The sequence below is a fragment of the Cavia porcellus genome, unplaced genomic scaffold (assembly GCF_034190915.1).
Source record: "Cavia porcellus strain 051 isolate PalLab524CR breed Dunkin Hartley unplaced genomic scaffold, mCavPor4.1 scaffold_11, whole genome shotgun sequence".
NCBI lineage: Eukaryota > Metazoa > Chordata > Mammalia > Rodentia > Caviidae > Cavia > Cavia porcellus.
In genome coordinates, this window is record NW_026947494.1 from 39158454 (window position 1) to 39179577 (window position 21124).

At 35.9% G+C, this 21124-nt stretch overlaps 1 protein-coding gene across 1 annotated transcript in view; it reads right to left on the bottom strand.

Annotated features, from left to right (window-relative positions):
- Positions 1-8864: 8864 nt before the first annotated feature.
- The window catches only part of Emb (embigin), a 55375-nt gene continuing 43115 nt past the window's right edge, over positions 8865-21124 (bottom strand). The window contains exons 7-10 of the mRNA XM_063257881.1: positions 18747-19026; positions 17716-17749; positions 15228-15282; positions 8865-14684 (exon numbers count right to left, since the gene is read on the bottom strand). Of these exons, the coding sequence (XP_063113951.1) occupies positions 14667-14684; positions 15228-15282; positions 17716-17749; positions 18747-19026 (387 nt within the window). The 3' untranslated portion in view covers positions 8865-14666. The remainder of the gene's footprint in view (positions 14685-15227; positions 15283-17715; positions 17750-18746; positions 19027-21124) is intronic.

Sequence of the window (21124 nt, forward strand, 5' to 3'; positions counted from 1 at the left end):
GTGAACTCCCCTTTAGACAAGGGACTTTTGTCTAAAACATATAAAGAATTTAAAAAAACTCAGACCCCCAAAATTCAAAAACCCAATCCAAAAATGGGCTTCTGAGATGAATACACACTTCTCAGATGAAGAAATACAAATGGAAAATAAATACATGAAAAAATGTTCATCATCATTGGTCATTAGGGAAATGCAAATTAAAACCACACTGAGATTCCATCTCACTCCTGAAAGAATGGCCAGGATCAAGAAAACCAACAACAACAAGTGCTGGAGAGACTGTGGGGAAAAAGGAACTCTCCTACACTGTTGGTGGGAGTGTAGACTGGTACAACCTTTTGGAGGTCAATCTGGAGATTTCTCAAAAAACTGGGATTGGAAGTCCCATTTGTTCCAGCTATTCCACTTCTAGGCATATTCCCAGAAGAACTGAAAGCATCATACCACAGTGATATATGTGCACCTATGTTTATAACAGCACAATTTGTAATCGCCCTATCTTGGAAACAACCCAAGTGTTCATCAACTGAGGAATGGATAAAAAGTTATGGTATTTCTATACAATGGAGTACTACTCAGCTATAAAGAAGGATCACATTGAGATATTTATCAATAAATGGGCGCAGCTTGAAACCATACTCATAAGTGAAATAAATCAAACTCACATGTGTGAACACCAAATAGTTTCCCTAGTGTAGGAAATGATTCAAATATATAAAAGTATATGGTAACCATGATTCCCCATTATGTGGCCTTGAAGCCTTATAAAGTTTTCACTCATTAATTGGAATTACTTTATTCTAGGCTGTTTGATATTATGGCTTCTGATGCAATGAACAGCTATTTTGAAAAAAACAAGACATATAATAGCTAGTGCTGGTTTAATACCATCTTGTTTTAAAGCCCCACCAACTATGGCTCTTCTGTTTCCATTGGTTTTATCATGATGTATCTTGTTGGATTTTATTATATGTGGTAGTATAAACAAATTTTTATAGGCAAAGAGACAATATAGAAACCATTGCTCATTTTTTTGTTAGCTGGTTCTAAATACTCTACAATTCTTTCATCCATTTGAATGATGTTACACTGTCTTGATATGTTTGATGCTATAGCATATGAAGTTATATTCAAATATTTCAAGGAAAAAGACACTATGGTAACCACTATTAAGTCGGGTTATTTGGTGGTGAAGCACTAGGTTGCTGAAACTGTCATGCTTTGACCTGTATTGTTATGTTGTTATGTCCTCTTTTATCTCAACCTCTCCCTTATTCATTAAAAAATTATTTAATTATTTTATCTCTTTTTTTAAACTAAGGGGAAAAATCAAAAAAACTAGCTGGATATATTATAGTAAGATTTTTGATTTCCTATTAACTTGATTTGAAGTCCTGTAATACTCCCACTATCTTGTTTTGACTGATTAGACTCTATTCTGCTCTGTATGATAGTATTAAGTATCAGAGTATAGGCAACTAATTTGAAGGCAGTAAGACTCACTTGATGGCCATTCTGGTTTGACTATTATCCTCTTTTGAAGTTCTGTAAGGTTTACAATATTTAGGTTTTATTGGACTTGTTCTCTACTGTTTTGTTCAACTTTATAATACTTAATGAGAGAGACAATTCTTCTTAAGGAAGCAAGAGGCATTATGGTAACCATTGTTGATAACCTTGTACTCTGTTTTTACATCATGTACTATGTCTATCCTTGGTTTTGACTCACAGCTTTTTATCATGTTTAATTTTATTCTCTTACAAAAAAAGTAATAAGATCTATGGGAGCAATAAAACCCAAAATGTGTAAATTTTGTTATAATAAAGAGAGGGGGAAAAAAGTGCCCTAAAGGATACAACAGCAAGTGTGTTTAGGTGTGTTAGGATAGATGACCATATTAATATTTTTGATTGAATCATTGAACACAACTATTTGCAGTCTCACTGTTTGAATGTTCACTTTGTATGCTTTGATCCTGTGACCTGAATCACCGTTTCAAAGATGATAGTGTGTAGTCTATTAACTGGTGATATCTTACTGGTTTTTTTTTTTGTAGTTCTGTATTACTTGTACCCTTACACTGTTTTGTTTTGTTCTGTTTTTTTTTCTCTTTTTCCTTTTAAATAAAAAAAAAAGCTATCAGAAGAAACAGATCACCTATAAAGGACACCCATCAAAATCATGACAGACTTCTCAACACAAACCATCAAATCAAAAAGAGCTTGGAGTGAAGTATTCTAAGTCCTGAAAGAAAATAACCCCAACCCAGATTGATGTACCCAGATTGATGCAAAACTGTCTCTCAAAATTAATGGAGAAACAAGATTCTTCCATGACAAAGAGAAACTGGGAGAGTTCATGACCACCAAACCCACCCTGCAAAAAATACTTAAGGATATTCTAGAGAGTGAGAAAAATTACCATGGTTTCAGGAACAGTGGCAGAGGGGGCTCACTGAATGGCGAAGACAGTGGAATTAAGTGGAAAAGTAGACAACCTATGGCAGAAAAATAGCATGGCAGAGATGAGGCAGAGAAGTTTGGCCATAATCACTACCATAGATGGCCTTGATACATTAATAAAAAGAAACACAGGCAGAGTGGATCAGGATATAGGGCCCAGCAAGATGCTCTATATAAGAGATATATTTAACCTGAAAGAGTGTTTATGGACTGAAAGTCAAGGATGAGAAAATAATGCTCTATGTGACAAAGAACCAGAAAGAAAGTGGGGGTAGCTTGCCCATCAGCTGCAGATTGGTTGGAAGGACATAATTCTTATACAATGGAGAACTACTCAGCTATAAGGAAGGAAAACCTTGAAGCTCTTGTAGGTAAATGGATACAACTTGAGACCAAGCTCAGGGGTAAAAAGGTTCAGGACCACTTAGGTGAACAATGGGTTGCCTCCCTAACTAAAAACTAAAGGAGTTAGAGGGATACAAAATGTACAATGCACCCTTGAAACTGAAAGGGGAGGAATGTCTAAACAGGGAAGGCTGAGGACATTGTTAATCTTGTATCATGATTTGAAACCCATATTGCTTTCATTGCTTTGTTTAGTTTGGTTATATTCTGTTCCAGTTTGTCTACTTATACTAGATTTGATGGCATGGACAGCTATTCCAAAGATAGCAGGATACACTACAGTAACCATTTTTAATTTCCTATTAACTTCATCTGAAGCCCTGTATTGCTTTCACTGTCTTGACTGATTTTCTTTGAATCTGTTTTGTTTGATTGCTGTCTTATTTTGACTGATTTTATTTGAATCTATTATGTTTGATAGTACCAAGTCTGAGAATATAGGCAACCACTCTGAAGACAGTAAGATTCACTGTGATACTCATTCTGGTTTGACTATTGCCCTCTTTTGAAGTCCTAATCTCCAATGTTTTGTTTTTATTGATTTTCTCCTGTACTGCTATGTTCAATTTTATTGTACCTGTTGATATGGACAATTCTATTGAAGATAACAAGAGACATCATGGTTACCATTGTACATCACTTTGTATTGTGGTTTTAAGTCATGTACTATGTCCATCCTTTTGTTTTGAATGATCCCATTTTTCTTTTCTTTTCTCATTTGGTTTTATTCTTTTCAAAAAAATTTTTTTAAAAGAGAGCTAAACACATACATTGGCTTTCAGTTGGACAAAAATCATTTAATAGAACCTATTTCATAATAGTAATTTGGTTACCATAAGCATATGCTGAGTATGTACACTGCAGAGTACTAACTGCTTACCCTTGTGATTGTGTGGCTGACTAGAGGAGCTAGTTATTGCTGCTGCTCTTTCTAGTAGTAAGAGTATCATTAGCCCCAGAAAAGACCTAAGTATGATTTCTAGGCAACCCATTCAGGACCCCACCTGTCTCTCAGGAGCTATTTCTACTCTCCATGCCCCCCATTCCTATAATTCCTATTTAACATGTATAGCTTTGGCACCAGCATTTCAAAAGAAAATTTGAAGTCTAGGGCTAGGGATGGAACTCAGTGGTAGAGTGATTGGCTAACATGTGGATGAAACTTGGCTAGCACAGTGCTTGCTTAATACATGGGTGGAACTTACGTCTTAAGAGAGCTTGCCTAACACATGCAATGCCCCAGTCTGGGAAAACAAAAACAAGAAAATGTCCGTTGAATCATCATAAATTGGGAACTATTTGTAGTTGCTAAGGTACTGGATTATTTTTTGTATGTTTTTTGACGTGTGGCTGTTACTATAGTTGCTGAGTGTTCCATTTCATCAAAATTGTGTAATTTAGGTGTAGGAAGTATATTATTATCTTTTGATGCCTGTAGGACCTTTAATGACATTGCCTGTTTCATTTCTGATGTTGGCAATTTATTTTTGTTAATATTGCTAGAAGTTTGCCAATTTTATTCTCTTAAAAAATTAAGACAGATTTTCATCTTATGGGTTTTCTGTTTCCAATTTCTGTTCATTGTCATTATTCCTTCTTTTGCTTGCTGCTACTGCTCAGTATCATGGAAAAGTACCCTACAGCATATATCACTCCCCTGGGAAATAAATCCAATTGTTTTGGATTTGTTATTCAAGTTTCCTAGGGGCGCTTAGGTAAATCTGAGCTTTTATCTAACATTAAAAGATTTATAAACGTCTTTCTTAGTATTCCTTTGGTTGAGTACTACAGATTTTGGTATTTTATAATCTTTTGTGTTCATTTAAGTTCCCCTTAAAACTTCTTTAATAAGTGAGTTATTTACAAGTATATATTTTAATACATTTTAATACACTTAATATTTTGTGTGGAGATTTTTCTATTATCTATTAAAGATTTCTAGTTTGATTTCATTTTGTTCAGAAAGCATACTCTATATTTCAATTCTTTTATGTTCATTGATACATGATGTATCTTACATTTTCTATAGGTGTGTCTGTATTCTGCTGTTAGTGCTCCACAATATAAACCAGATGCTGTTCCCTAATAATGTTGCTTGTTTACCTCTTGCTCCTCTGCTTGCCTGTCCTATCAGTTGGGGGTGGGTGCTGTTGATGTCTCCACAATTGTGGCTTTGCCTACTTCAGTTCTATCAGCTTTTGCTTATGGTCATGACATAATTTGCAACTCGATTGTTTGATCTGTATTTTCTTGCTGGATTAATGCTTATCATTATGTAATGTTCCTATGTGTTCCTGGTAATCTTTACTGATACCCATTTCATCTCAAATTAACATGATCACTCCTGCTTTAAATTGTCTTAGTTACTTTTCTCGGTGCTGGGACAAAATGCTCAATACCCAACGTTAAAGGAGAAAAGGTTTATGTAGCTCACAGTTTGTAAAGATTTCAGCTCACGATCAGCTGACTCCAAGGCAGGGTGACACATGGCAGGGGGCAACTGTTCATGCCAGCAGAAGACAGCAAAAGCAACAAGTGAGAGGGTCAAACCTCCTCTGTCCCTTATGTTTGTATCCAGTGTACTGGGATTAGGGTAATATCAATTCAGTCAGAGCACTGATCCACAATCAACCACCCAAAATCCCAGCAACCTTAATCCCAGCGTCGCACCAAGATTCAATCACACGCTAGATTCAGCCACTTCTGAAAAATTCCCATCTAATACTGCATGAGACTTTGGGGGAACACCTAGATCCAAACCATGACAAAAGTTTCCATGAAATTTATCTCCATCCCTTTCCTTTTATCCTACTATATTACTTCATTTGAATTGCATTTTTTATAGACCATACAGTTGGATTTTTTAAATCCATTCTGCCATTTGGGGATGACAATGTGCAATGTACTTACCATTGTTACCCCCAATTGACATACCTTAAAACTTTGTTGTAGTCTTTTTCTTCTTTTCTATGAATAAAATAATTTTAAAAAATAAAATTTTGGTCATGAGTTTGATCCGGTACCAAAAAAATTTTTAAAAAACTGACCTAAATGTAATAAAATTAAAAAATTAAAATAAATCCATTCTGTCAATCTCTACCTTATTGGTAGAGAAGCCTATTTAGGTTTAGAGTATTAGGACCTAAACCTGATATTTTGTTTTGTTTCTCCTGTTATTTTCTCTTATATTTCTGTAAGACATTAGAAATTTTTTTTTATAATTCCACTTTGTAATTTCCCCAGGTGTTTTATAGTTCTCTTAGTGGTAGTTCTAAGTATTACATAATCCATTTGTAATATACTACAATTTACTAGTGTGGACATCTTATCAGCTTTAGTGAAGTATAAAAACCTTATCCCCATGTCCCTTTGTATCCTTATTTAAAAGGTTAGTAGGTATTTCCTTTACATTGATAGCCAGATCTGTATTATGACACTGTCAAATATGAGGGGAAAAAAAAATCAAGAGAAAATTTATTGTATCCCTATTTTTACTTTTTACTATTGCATAGGTGTTTATTCTTGCTCTCAGGATCATCATGACCTGTTTTCCTAATGCTGAAAACATGGCTTGGCATGGATTTTCCTGGACTTCCTTTTTGTGGTCTGCTCATTTATGATGTCACCTTTGGGGAAATCTTCAATCCTTATTTAGTATTTTTACAGCCTCCTCTTTTCTACAACAATGGCACAAATATTACTTTCCCATTTTTTTCTTTTAATTCCCCAGAGTCCTGAAGAGGTCCATTTTTTTCAGTCTATATTATCCCCATTATTCAGATTTAATAATCCTTTTTTTTTCTTTTTGAGACTGGGGTTTGATAACTCAGGCTGGAATCAAATTTTGAGTCCTCCTGCCTGGCCTTCCTAGTGCTAGGATTACAGGTATGTGACACCACATATAGCTCAGATTGGCTAACACTGCTTACCTTTAACTGCACTAATTTATTCTTTCTCCACCCTATTCTGCTGTTAAGTTTATTCAACCTAGTTAAAGTTGTGGTTATTGCATTTTTCATTTTTAAAATTACTGTTCATTCTTCTATATCCCAACTCTATTTGCTAAAGCTTTCAATTGATTATTGAAGCATGTAGACAATAGTTTTAAAAATGTCAAGATACCTAAAGAATATGTTCAATCTTGTTATCTGGTGATCTTTTTGTTTCTCAATCAAGTTGAGAATGACTCTTAGCCTAAACTGAAGCCAGTAAATTTTACTTAAGTCTTTTGTTTAGAAACTGGTGGCACACACCTATAATCCCAGCACTCAGAAGGCTGAAGCAGGACTGCTGGGAGTTAGAGGCCAGCCTGGGCTACAAAGTGAGTTCAAAACCAGTTTAATTGCATGGCAAAACCTTATCTCAAAAAACAAAAAAAACAAAACCCTTGTTTAGCAGGCTTTCTGTGACACCAGTTTAGTTGACACCCTCTACTATCAGGTAGAAAATCAGGTTCCTCACTGCTTCCACTGACAATTCAGGCGAGAGAGGTTGTCCAATTTTCTAGGCAGGAGTAGGAGTTTAGGGTAAGATTCACTAAGATACCCATTCTGGTTTGACTATTGTCTTCTTGGAAGTCCTGTAATGTTTACAATGCCTAAGTTTTATTGGTCTTGTTCTCTACTGTTTTGTCCAACTTTATAATATCTATAAAATTCTTTTTAAGGAAACAAGGGACAACGTTGATAACCACTGTTGATAAACTTGTACTCTGTTCTACACCATGTGCTACGTCTATCCTTGGTATTGACTGACAGCTTTGTTTTGCCATATTTGACTGTATTCTTCCCCCCCCCCCAAAGAAAGTAATAAGCACTAAGGAGTAATAAAATCCAAGATGTGTAAATTTTGTTGTAAAAAAGAGAGGGAAAAAAAAAAAAGAAAAAGAGCTCTAACGGATATAACAGCAAGTGTGTTTGGGGGTGTTAAATAGCTGACTTTATCAATGTTTTTGGAACATTGAACACAGCTGTTTGCAATCTCCCTGTTTGAATGTCCACCTTGTGTTCTTTGATACTGTGATTTGAGGAACTATTTTCAAGAAGATAGTGTGTAATCTACTAGCAGGTGATTTCTTACTGTTATGTTTTTTTGTTTTGTTTTGTTTTTTTTGTAGTTCTGTATTGCATGTACCCTTACGCCGCTTTGGTTTGTTTTGTGTTTTTCTCTTTTTCCTCTTAAATAAATAAAAAAAAAAAAAAAAAAGAGTAGCAACTTGGTTTCATTATTTGGGTGGAAAGTATTAACCCCCCTGACCCCAGTTTCTCACTATTTGCTGTTGGAGGTGGAAATGGGACAAAAGTAGTAGTATTTGGCTAATCTTTTATTGATTGTTTTAGAACACCATTAGTTGTATTTACCAAGAAAATAAAAGGTGTATTTACTTATTTTTCGAAGTTGCTTCCCAATCATTGTTTTTAGTCACTGAAAAATACAATTGCTCACTTCCTTTAAATTGGCCTCACATGTTCAGGGCACAAACACTTCTATATTAAACATAATAATTTTAATATATAGATGAGGTAGGAGTCAAATATAACACATATTAAAATCCTATTTCACTCAACTTTAAAATGTTCTATTACACTAGTTCTGTTTTATAGTTGTAGACATTTTCAGAGAATACAAATTTTTATGTTTAGCAACTATTTTGCTAAATCCAAAATAACACTAACAAATTCAAACAAAAAGTTACTCAGAACAAGATTATGTGTATCAATTTCACTTTAAATGGTCATTTGTGTCAAAGTCATAGCTGCCATTTAAACCTTCCAAATGGATTTTGGGACATTCTGAAATTTATTTTTTAAGTTACAGTTTGATCCATCAAAATACAGAGTCACAGCTCTGGCATACTTTTTTTGTGGGGCTTAAGAAAGATAAATTGTTTAATAAATATTTTATGAGTCTATAAAAAGGAAAAAAATCAATGTTCTCTATTAGCTAGTCCTTTGCATTCACTTTTAAATTATTCAACAAATGAAAACTTGAAAATATATTTTCCAATCCTTAAATTTTAATTCAAAGTACACTTAAGTTTAATTGCATATTAGATGTGTTCTGAGTTATATATATGCAACAGAATGATTTTTTACAACATTCTTTACATACATTTGTGCGATTTACACAATATAGAAAGGCATCAATGAGAACTGATAGACATGCAGAAAAAAAAGAATTATTAAAGTCAATCATCATAAATCAACAATCCTTAATTTTACCATAAAGATATTATTCACTGAATTCACTGAGCGCCACACAGGTATTTGACAAATTAATCAGAAGATACACAAACTCAAAAGAAACTCAGTTTATTCCACAAGCTAGTAAAAACACCCTTTTTTGCCAGCTTAAAACTTGAGTCATGTTTAAATGCTAATAAATCTTAATCATACCAGATACTTGTAAGAATAAAAAACCTGAAGCTTACTAAATGGTCTCATTATAGGCACTTCTCTATGGTGACACAACAACTGACATTTACTAAAAATAGCTACTTCTCTGCATTACCTAAAATTGGGTGTTTCCCTGAAAGTTATCCTGTTTGTCATTTGGTCTTCCATTCAGACTTAAATCATTCTCTTGCACATTAGCACTGTCTATGGTAGAGCATTCAGAAAGGAGTTAAAAGTGTAAAGGTGTGCAAAAGTGCAACCATGAGATCCAAGTTCACCTGTTGTCTTAGTGAAATTATAAGTAGCACCTTCTTTCATGTTCAGTGTTCGATAAGTTTTTGGATCACCCTCAATTACAGACAAGTAAACCTGGAAAAGAAAGCAAGCATCCTAAAAGAAACGATGTGCTGTTTCCCTAGCACCACTTCAAGAACGCAAGATGCCAAAGTATGGAACGTACAATAAAACTGACAGGAGTGAAATTCTAAAGAGAAAGCAAGCACTGTAGAGATAAGATAGCTTCAACTCTAAGAAGCTCGTAACTAGCAAGGTCGAGTTGTCTGTGAAGGTGGGTAGGGTAGACAAGAGTAGTGCTAGACTGTAATCCCAGCACTCTGAGAGCCTGAGAAAGGAGGACTACAAATTTGAGCCCAACTTGACAATTTAGAGCCTCAGTCTTAATAATTAAAAAAAGAACGGGCTATAGTTCAGTGTGAAGGCCGTGGGTTCAGTTCCCAGCACTAGACCCCCAAGAGTGGTGGTTAAGCCTAGGCTCCTGAGGCAGATACTAGATTATCTCTCTACGCTTCAGTTTTCTCATTTATTTAAAAAAAAAAAAAAAAGTGCTGGGCATAGTGCTGCATGCCTGTAATCCCAGCACTCCGGAGGCTGAGGCAAGAGGCTTTGAGGATTTGAGGCCATCCTGGGTTACAAAGTGGGTTCAAAACCTGCCTGAACTGCATAGTGAGACCCTGTCTTAAAAAAAATGCTAACTGCTTTTATCCATAGGAGGATGCAGGGATAAATGAGATAAAACATTTCAAAAAAATTTTGCAGTGTCACCTGGCAAGCATGAGGTCATGAGTTCAATCCCCAGTACCAAAAAAAAAGAGAAATCTGCAGTGTCTACCATGTGCTACGCAATGAACAAATGCAGGTATCATTACAAATAGTGCAATGTATCCTTAATTTAACTGTTACAATGGGGCATGTGACTGACTTTCTACATATAGTCTAAATACACTCCCAAACACCCTATGTAAATGCAAGAGTTCCAATTTCCTTCTTCTCCATTTCTATAATTAAATAGGATAAACTGATGGCTAATTAATCAAAATGAAAGCAGAAAACAGGTACGTGTACAATTTTAAAACTACAGCATTCCTGTATTTTTCATGTATTCAATAAATATTTACTAAGCGCACACTGCAAGGTAGTGCTGTGCCTTTTAATTAACACCAAAGCACAAACCTGAACACATCTCTGATTAGAGCTGCTCAGTGCTAACAGGTTGTGTGTCCCTAATTCTTTGCATATATTTTTTTCAATTACAGAAGATTCTTCCTCTTAGGGGGAACTATAGTATTTAGTAAATCATTCTGCATAAACTTATTTAAGTATCTCTAAGATGAAGATCCAAATAAGCAAACAAATCATTTTAATGAATTTGATGAAAGACATACTTACAGCGATCAAAACTAAACAATAAAACTTTTTAAATGTTAAGATTAAATTTTGAACTGGACCCTGAAGTAGTCTAAGGTGGTGGGCTGAAATGAAAAGTCAACTGGGGGCCATAAATATCAACTTTCGATACCACGTAAAGGATAAACTGCTAAAATTCTTTATAAAAGACAATAGCTTATGAGGATAAAAATAAGGTCTACATGAATCCATGAAACTTTGAGAACAGTAAAAATTTAAAGATGTTAAAAGTTACATGTCCCACATAAATAACTGAGGAAAGTTATTTAAACTTGTTTTTCTGTTAAAATATTTTTCAATTTTGATTTGAAAAATTTTAAATTGTTTTCCTAAATGTAAGGAACAATTTATCTCCAACATACCCCCATGGTACAAGGCATAGAAATAAAAGACAAAACAAGAAGGATGCCAGCTACTCTACTTTTATAATACAGGGAATAAAAACAAAGAAATGCAGAGCATCACTGCCTCCCTGGGTATGAAGGACCTTCAGCGAAGCACAATCAGGATCCAATCAGGAGAGCTAACACTGAGAGGGTGTGTGAAAGTGAGGGAAAGAGCATCCAGGGCTCTAATCTGTGTGTCAAGGCTGGCTCAGAACCGGGGGAGATGAGCATGCTTGTGCACTGCGATACATGAATGACAAAGGTGCAGGTTAGTGTGGAACCAGCCACGTGAAGCTGCAAAAAGAGATTTGTGTTTTAGAAGGAGGACTTGGGCACAATGCAAGAGACTGAGAGACAGAAGACAAGACTAAAGTTCAAAAATAGAACCTTAGCTGTTAAGCGATCCTCCGGCCTTAGCCTCCTAAGTGCTGGGACTACAGGAGTGTGCCACCATGCCCAGCTAATGAGCTTTTAAGCAGGTCAAAGGAACAGGAATTCACAACCAGTAAGTAAAAAAAAAAAAACATCACAGTGACCCTTAGGTTTGGGTCTGATTAAATGCTCGAGGGAAAAACAAGACTGCAAAAGGAGAAGATTTACATTTTAGTATAAACTTGAGTGTACAAGTATAAGGAACTTTATAACTGCATTAAGTTTAATTATGCTGAGAAACCCCATTAGCTGGAAAAGACTGATAAACTCTCCCAACATGTCCAGTTTATAGACTTGGAGTAGTTTCCTACTTCAGTTTTTCTGCTGCTTAATATTTGCAGTCAATTTACAATGGGTTGTTAATCCACTTATTATCTTCAAGGAGTTAGTTAATGGAAGCATTCCATTTTTAATTAAAGTGCTGAAATAATTTTCTAGAAGTCCACCACACAAACTGAAAAGCCAAAATCAACTTAAATGTTTCAGTAGTTTTTCTGCTTTCAGTTACCAAAGTAACTTGTCTTTGCTAGAAAAAAAAAAAATACATAGCAAGTATAATCATTTAAAATTTCAATTTACTATATACATATTTGATTCTTTCACTCTGAACAACAATTCTTCTTGCTTGAAAACTACTTCAGTCTAAACAATTAATGGTGCCCAAACAGAAGGCTGCATACCCCATGAGCTACATATTGTTTTGGGTTATAATATATAGCCATTTTAAACTGGACCAATTTAAATAAAAGGATTGACTCACTTTTGCCTGAATTCTCCTTAAGTTAATTAAGCTAGCTACCATCCTACTACCCATAATTTTGTCAAATTATGAATAAAAAAACCAATGGCTGAGGTCAAGAATAAAATTAAAAGTTGTTTTCTAGTTCATTATGTGCATGTGTAGCTGAAATATTTTGCAACAGAATACTTTTTGTTGCAACAGCAAAATAAAAGCAGCTTTCAAGTAACTATTTTACATCTATTATTCATGCCAGTAATATTGGTAAACATTTGTCAAGATGGCCATGTAATTTTCACTATCAGAATCTGATATTCTTACCAATATTCACAGTATAAATTTCAACACAGCATTTTTTCCAAATCACTGAATTCCTTTTCTCAAGCTTTAATAATACCCAACTCCACGAGAAATGTACATCTTTCATGGCCATTTTTAGCTCTCTGCTTTTGGTTGCTCTAAACTCTTTTTGCCTGCAAGCAGCGGGATAGCAGGATGCTGGACCACCAGCACCACGGACCCTAATCTAGTATACTAGGGCAAGATTTCCATTATTTCCTTTAAAGTCACTGGAAACTTCTATGCACACCTAATGTCATTGGATTTGATTATATTTCATTTATAAAATACTTCAGTTATATATAGACATGAACCTACTTTTGAAGATACTATCTTAAGGCATTTGCAAACATAAAAAAAGAAGCATGTGAATACTTCAGGATTTCGGTCAAAAGAATTATGTAAAGCACTAATAACATTTTTTCCGGGGTAGGGGCTCTTTTTGAGACAAAGTCTCATATGCAGTTCAGGGTGGCCTTGAACTCACTTTGTAGTCCAGGCTGCCCTTAAACTCACGACACTCCTCCTTCTCAGTCTCCTGACTGCTGCACCAACATGAGCAGCTACATATTTTTATATACTTAACCAGCCATGAATACAAGCAAACTTGATTTTTAAGAAAATGTATCAAAGACACCAGGAAACCATGAACCACAGAAGCATCTGGCTAAGAGTGCTGCACTGTAACAATTCGCAGAATGACTTCAATACATAAACACCCAGAGAAGACCAAGCTTAGAAGGGCTTATAAGACAACAGAAACAATAACAAAAATGCTCCATTGGGAAGCTGAGACAGGAGGGTCATTGTGAGTTCAAGGCCAGTCTGGGCTACAAATCGAGCTCAAGACCAGTCTGAACTGCATAGCAAGATCCTGTCTCAAAAACACAAAAAAACAAAACAAAATTGCTCATAAGTAGTACTTTGGCTTGACATGGGAAAGACTGAGAGATTTGCTATTATAGCAGCAGAGCTTTGGAACAAGCATACTTTGGGTTGTTTTTGGTGTTTGTTTTTGGTTGTCTTTTTCAGGTGCTGGTGACTGAACCTGGGGCCTTGCACAGAGTAGGCAAACAAGTGGTCTGCCACTGAGCTACATCCCCAGCTACTCCTTTTTTTTGAAAGGGTCTCACTAAGCTGCTGGCCTCAAACTTCTACAATAGTGGGGATTACAGATGTACACCACCACACCACAATGCTCGGCTAAGAACAAGGGTTATTTCCTTGCCTTACATCATGAGTTATGGATTAAAGATATGTCTTACTTGTAGAGATTGTAACCATCATTACAAAATCACAAAGACTCAATTCCTAATGAAGATACAATTTTTCAAAATCACAAAAGGATGAACTTTACATGAAATTATTATATAAACTTCTATACATACCAAGCATAATTAGAAAAAGAAAACTTTTAAGACAAAAATAGACTTTCTTCTTAGTAAGCTCTTTGGTTTTAAACAGGTTGTTAGTGATAATTGCCCTATGAAATATTTTTTTAAATTGTTCTATGAATTATTAAATGGTTTTGCTGATGTCCCATGAAGAGCAAGATAAAATTAATTACTCTGGGTTGCAGCTCACACAATATATTTCACACAGTTTACCTTGCTTTAGTATAAAATAATTACAAAATGAAAATAAAGGCTTTAAATCTGAGATAGCATATATTATTTATGAAGTACTGCTGAACATGTTGCATAAGCTTTTCATCTTCAAAACACAAAAACTCAGACACTCTGAAAAGCTGAAACACACAGTCTTCGCACATCGTCCCACAATGCTTGATGTGATCTTTTCCATTCATTGGCCTGCAGATTCCTGAGTTAAATAAAGTATAAGGAAATAAAATTAATGTGCTTGTTATTCCATAAAACCTTACTATCACTTTAGGAAAGCAAAAAAAAATAGTACGGGGAAGTCGAGGTTATGATATCCCACCAAAACAAGGTGCTCATGACCTGGGAAAATTTTGAATCCATAAAGAAAATTAGCTACATAAATTAGTCCATAGCACCACATATATAGGACTATATGGGGATAAAGTTACAAAATACAAAAAATTTTGAGGGGAAAAAGGTTACATGAAACACTGTTAAAGAAACTAGCCCAGAGTGAGAAAAGAAAAAAATACACAAATCATATTTACTATATTTACTATTGCTATCTTTTCTCTGCTGGAAAAGGATGCTATTATTTTTGTTAAACAATGTATTTTCTCATTAATAGTACAGACAAAAACATTTAGACACATCAAATAACTGAGTCTTTTATGAAACTAAAAACAAAGGCTCTAGTTTAACACCCAGCCTGTACATACTAAATTTTGCCTTTTATTTCGACTATCATTTGACTGTAACTTACATTTTTTCTTTGCCTGGGGGCATTATTTTCTATACCGTTGCTGTCGTCTGACTTCCTATGTGGAAAACAAAAAGAAAAATCACTAGATGTTTACAATGCTTGAAATTAAGACAGTACATGCTTCATAGCGGGGATATCAGGATAACACTCAAGAGTTCAATACAGACACAAGCTATTCTTAGAAGTGTCCTGCTCACATGCTGACTTTACTTTTACACACTGTTTGGAGATGGATGCTGCAATACATGACAATAACAAGATTTATTTTATGAAAAGCGAGCACTGCTTCTCTCCCAAGAGGAACAGAGGCTTGGATATAAACCAAAACCTATGCATTGTTTCAAAACACACAAGAACGGTAACAGCCAATTTGGTATTAGGGATCAAATTCACCATCTCGCGCTTGGCAGACACACACTTATGCCACTGAGCTAAATCCCCAGCATAACAGTCCAGTTGGAACTTACCAGTTTGTGTGACACTGTTGCAATAATTTATGTTTACTACACACGGTTCTTTACTCAGTGTGTATCAGAGCAAGATTACAAATGCATGGTTCAAATCCTTGTGACTAAAAAGGATAATGATTTTGCATAATGAATCCCTTACAAACCTTATGGGCAGCCTTGAGTTCATTAAACTATTACCATTAGATAACAAATTCAGCCACCCAATCAATAATGTCAAAATTGGGTGCTAATGACTATTTGGATTGAATATACAAGTGAATCAGATAAATAAGTGTTTTGGTGGTATACATTTAACTATTCTGTTTAAGAATCAGTTTCACCAAAGAACTCCTATTCTTCTACACACATATATAGGTACTATATGTAAAATATAAAAACATTTTCTACCAAAAGAAATCTTTTAATAGTAAGTCTAAAAGGAACATGGATACAGGGCTGCTCCAAATGAACTTTAAAGTGCTCTAACTGCTTCTAATAATCTAAAGATACTAAAATACCCTAACGTGAGACACATTCCATGATACATATGCTAGTTAAGGATGGAGAAAATGATGCACATTATTTAACTTTAAAAAAGAATAAAAAACATTCTTTATATTTTACATGCAATCATTTTGATGTGGCTTCTAACATATTCTAGGAAAAATACCAGATAGGGTAGGGTAACTACAAGGAACTATAGAACCAACAGCCGATTCCACTGTTCAGAGATCACCCTGACGAAGTGTGTCCTGCACAAAACAGAGTCAGCTGCTACCTGTGACCTCTAAGTAATAGTCAAAAACATGGGGCAGGCTGAGTTGGGGAAAAGAATCTGGCAAGGGAGTAACTGGGAGGGAGTGTGAGTATCTGCCATATGCTTCATGACTCCAGGAATACGAAAGAGGACCAACAGAGAAACCAGGAAAGTTCCAAATTCAGGTTGCTACGGATCAAGCCCAGATTCTCCAGGCAGACATCGGACCTGCCCAGGAGAGCTGGAGCTCACTGTCAGCTCCAAGGGTCTCAGATTCTAACACAACACAATCTCTCTTCCACCTTGTCTTGAGGAAAGCTGACTTCATAACTTTGTGACTGCAACCTTTGGAAGGTACCTCTTGTTTGCAAACTGAGTCAAAATGCCTGCCCGAATAATATCTATGAACAGAAAGGGCAAACATTTGGCCCACTTCTGCTCTGTAGTGTGGCTCCTGCTGAAGACAGGTGTGTGTCATTATGTCTTGGCCACAGTTGCTTAGGTCCCTTGTTTCTTGTGTTCTAGGTCCACAGCTGAGACTTTATTACCCAGATCAATCCCTATCTCGGTCACCTCTGTCACCAGCCTTTCCTCACAGTTCTCTGGTTTGGGGGAACAGAAATTCCCACCTTGCCCAAACCAAATTACACCCTGGCAACTTTATTCCCAATTGTCCTTACATTTTCTACTACTCTAAAGAGTACGAGCAGAGTCCTCTAAAAGGACAATAAAATTAACATTCTCTCAAAAATAATTACTAAGAAAATTCAAGACCAGTAGTCTTCAAGGGAACAGTGAATAAGAACCACTTGCAGACATTTTTAAGAAATACAGATACACAGACCCAAGTCCCCAAGACTCTGATCTGGGAGATCCAGCAAAATCTGAGCAACTGCATATTCCTAAGAGGGATCTTCAGAGATCAAAACTATAGGCAAGTTTGAGAATCACTTAAACAAATAATACTTCCTCAAGGTTACTGAACACTTGTGCACCAAAGCCTCGGGGAAGTTTTAGAATATCATCTAATCCAACAGATTTACTACGTGGCAATTTTGCAAAGGAAAAAACCAAGGCAAAGAGGTGAAGACAGGAAGTCATACTGCATTACTGGCAGCCAGACTCAGGAATCCACCCTAGCACCTCAGGTTATGACCAGAAAGTACCATGCACATCCTCATGAACACTTACGCTTCTTTGTTCCTAATAGCAAACATTTCATTCAATTTCATATTTCTCTGTATTTTACCAAGTGAAAAATCTATAAAAGAATAATACTTACAGCTGCTCGATTTGCTCAAATTCTTTTCCATCATCTGTGTAAAAAAGAAGAATTTGACAATTGAAACATGATTCTTATATTTTATGGGACATATATGTTCCAAGTGGACCTGGCCCAAAGGGAAGAACACTGTGCGGCTTTTACTCTTTGGAATGAAGACAGACAAGCCGCCTTAACTGAAGACAGCTGCACACCCTCCAGCCTTCCTCCGCATCTGTACTCCACACTTTATCTAAATCTCTGATCAAGAACAGTCTAGTGCTGGAGGACTTTCAAAAAGATGGTTCATTAGTCTGCCATTCAGTTAGTAATAATTTAACAAGTCAGGTGTGTGATAGTACAACATTTGTGTCACCAGCACTTCAGAGAATGAAGCAAGTGGACAGCCAATTTAAGGCCAGCAAGACACCATCTCAGTAATTAATTAATTAAGTAAGTACAAGATCAGGAAAGAAAATGAGATGTCAGATAAATTTTCTCAAAAGGACCCCGGGTTTCTCAACTCATAAAACATCAAGCACAGGCTATCAAACAAGGAAACTTGACAGAACAATGTCTCTTTTAATGAAAGCCTCAAAATGTTAGATAAAATATTTTTTAGTGATTTACCTAAGTGAAAAAACCTGTTTACCTTTTTTTTTTTGTACTGGGTAATGAACTCACAACCTCACGCTTGCCAACCGGGTGCTTATGCCGCTGAGCTAAACCCTCGACCCTAAACTTGTTTATCTTTGAGACCTTTTATATCAACCAAACAGATTTTTCTAATATCTCACCGTCACAACACACACCCTAACTGGTATTTAGATATCAGAAGCACCAAATTAATAAATAGAATTATTAAAGTTGAAGTCAGAAAATTAATCAATATAGACTCCTGGCTCACTATTAACATCGTCACTAACAGAAGTACTGCTCCAAATAAGATAAACTGGATTTTCTCCATTATTTTAAAGTCATGATAATACATTACATCATAATACATAATCGTAATTAAGTGACGGTGTTACCTCTAAAACAAAGAATCCTACCTGGGTGATTTCTTTTCTTTTGTGTGTACACTTCACAAAGCAGAATAACAGCCACTAAAACAACAGCTTCAGCAATTATAGCAAAAAACGGTTTGAGGGGCACCAAAAAGCTCAGCACGACAAGTTCCAGCTGATCTTCACTGTCGCCTAACGGGAACTCTGCGCGGCACCAGTAGGACCCCCCGTCTTCCTCCAGAAGGTCCTTTATCTTGAGTTTTGTCTCATTGCTGTTCCCTCCAGTGACAGCATACTTAGTATCATTCACGGGATCAATAGGAACCTAACGGAAGAAGACATTAAAATCCATTTCTATCATGTTGAATAAAAGATACCAGCCCTCTTTGATACAGCTGTATGCAAAGCTGTAAGACAGTGCCAAGAAAACAACCACTTACTGGAAAAAAATCATGTCAGAGTTTAGAAGAAGTTATTTAAAACAGACCTTAAATCTTATCAGAGTTTGGATCTTCTCGGTAACAAACAGAGGAAAAAGTACTTTGCTGTCAGGATGTCACACATTATATGAAAAATTCAGCGCTGACTACGTTAAGCTACAAACAAGTGAACAGGTCATTATGGGTAAACACTACACGAGAATGAAAAACAGAAGAATTTAGCAATCTGGGCTTTACATTCTAATAATTCTGGACTGCTTTTCACAAACACAGGCACCCAGTGAATCTACTGCCTACCCTGAAGCCACTTATTCTCAGCGTTCTTGTGAAAGAAATCACGTAACAATGGGAGTTACCTGTGCGGTGACTGGAGCAGAAATCTTCGGCCCTCTAGGGCTGAGAGAGAAGCAGGTTCTTCTTAAAGAACCTCCCCCACCCTGAACTGCTGCTTGCAGGGGCCTGCACCCCTTCTTTCCTCTCATACCAATTCCTTTCTCTGCTCTCTCCCTCTCCAAACTGGCTTGAGAGCCTCTGGGTTTCTCCCAGAAACACTTACATTTAATGTATTTTAAATTAAATTTTAGTCTCAGGCTGTTTGATGGCTTCCCTGCTCTGTCAGTGGCACTGTTCAAACAATGACAATCTGCACACAGTAATCTCTGAGGTTATCCGAAGAAATCTGAGTTTATTATGTTGCCCCCGCCCCCGCCATGACCTGGGTCTGTATGTACAGTATTGCCTGGGATGCTTCTGACAAATGAAGGCCTGGCTTTGATTCACGAACTGATAAACCAAAGGACTACATGGAAAATAAGGGCCCTACTGATTGGTTTCAGACTGAAACGACCTGACCTAAATTCTGACCTATATCCTCTTGCCTGTATTTTTTTCAATCCGTATTATGACAGTGATTAGGACCAAATTGAAAGGATAATGATTTGTACAGCAAATGCATAGAAACTCAAGTATATATAAAATGATGGGGCTGAGGATTTGGCTGAGAAAGTACCTGCCTGGCAAGTGCGAGGTTGTGAGTTTGATTCCTGGCATTAAAAAAAAATTCTCAATGTTCAATATAGTTTGATTTAGCCTATTGGTTCATCTGGTAGCACATTTATAACTGTCACAGTTGATTGTTTGATTTTATAAATTCTATATACTACAAAACCTTTATGTATATCTGCCCTAATCATCAAGACAAGCAGCAGAAGTAACAATGGTGTAAATGTGGATGATGACAATCTGCAGCTGTTCTCTTGAAAAGTTAAGCTGATGTTACCACAGAATCAGTCACTTCTTCCCAAGTCGGTCCTCCCTCTGCTATCCTTCAACAATCTATACAGTGCCAATTTTGTCTCAGAAGAAATTTAATATTTCACTGTAAGATCCATTCTGGCTCTCATGTTCCTTTTAGAATTATAGCTCACCTTTAACATGACTAATTTAAATGCTCATTAGCACCAGGGCAAAAGGAAGGTCCCCTAAAGGACAATGTCTGAAATTCTGCAGCCATTCAATGTCAGAAACAATTTACTGAACACTCTTATAATAGCTATTTCTAAGATAAGAATTAAAATATACACTTTGGCTTCCTTCTAGTATACAGAAGGCCAAAAAATACCAATGGTGCTTATGATAGAATATAAGACCTAACTTTAAGCCACCACATTTTTAGTATTTTTTTTTTAATGATGCTCTAACCTTACATTCTACCAGACATTTCAGGACACGGAAGCCAGAAAGACAGACAACTCTGTTTCGCCGGTTACCTTCTGGAAAGACAAAAGGATTTCTTCTGATGGTGTTATTTCTAAACTGGCCAACTAAAAATGAATTGTAAATTCCTTTCTAAGAAATTAAATACATTAATGTGACAAGTTGAAAGAGAAAAAAATATGTATATGTGTATGTATATTTAAAAAATAGTTAAGATAGTTGTACTACTGATTTCTTTGAGTTCTCTAAAGAGAAAGATTTGTGCTA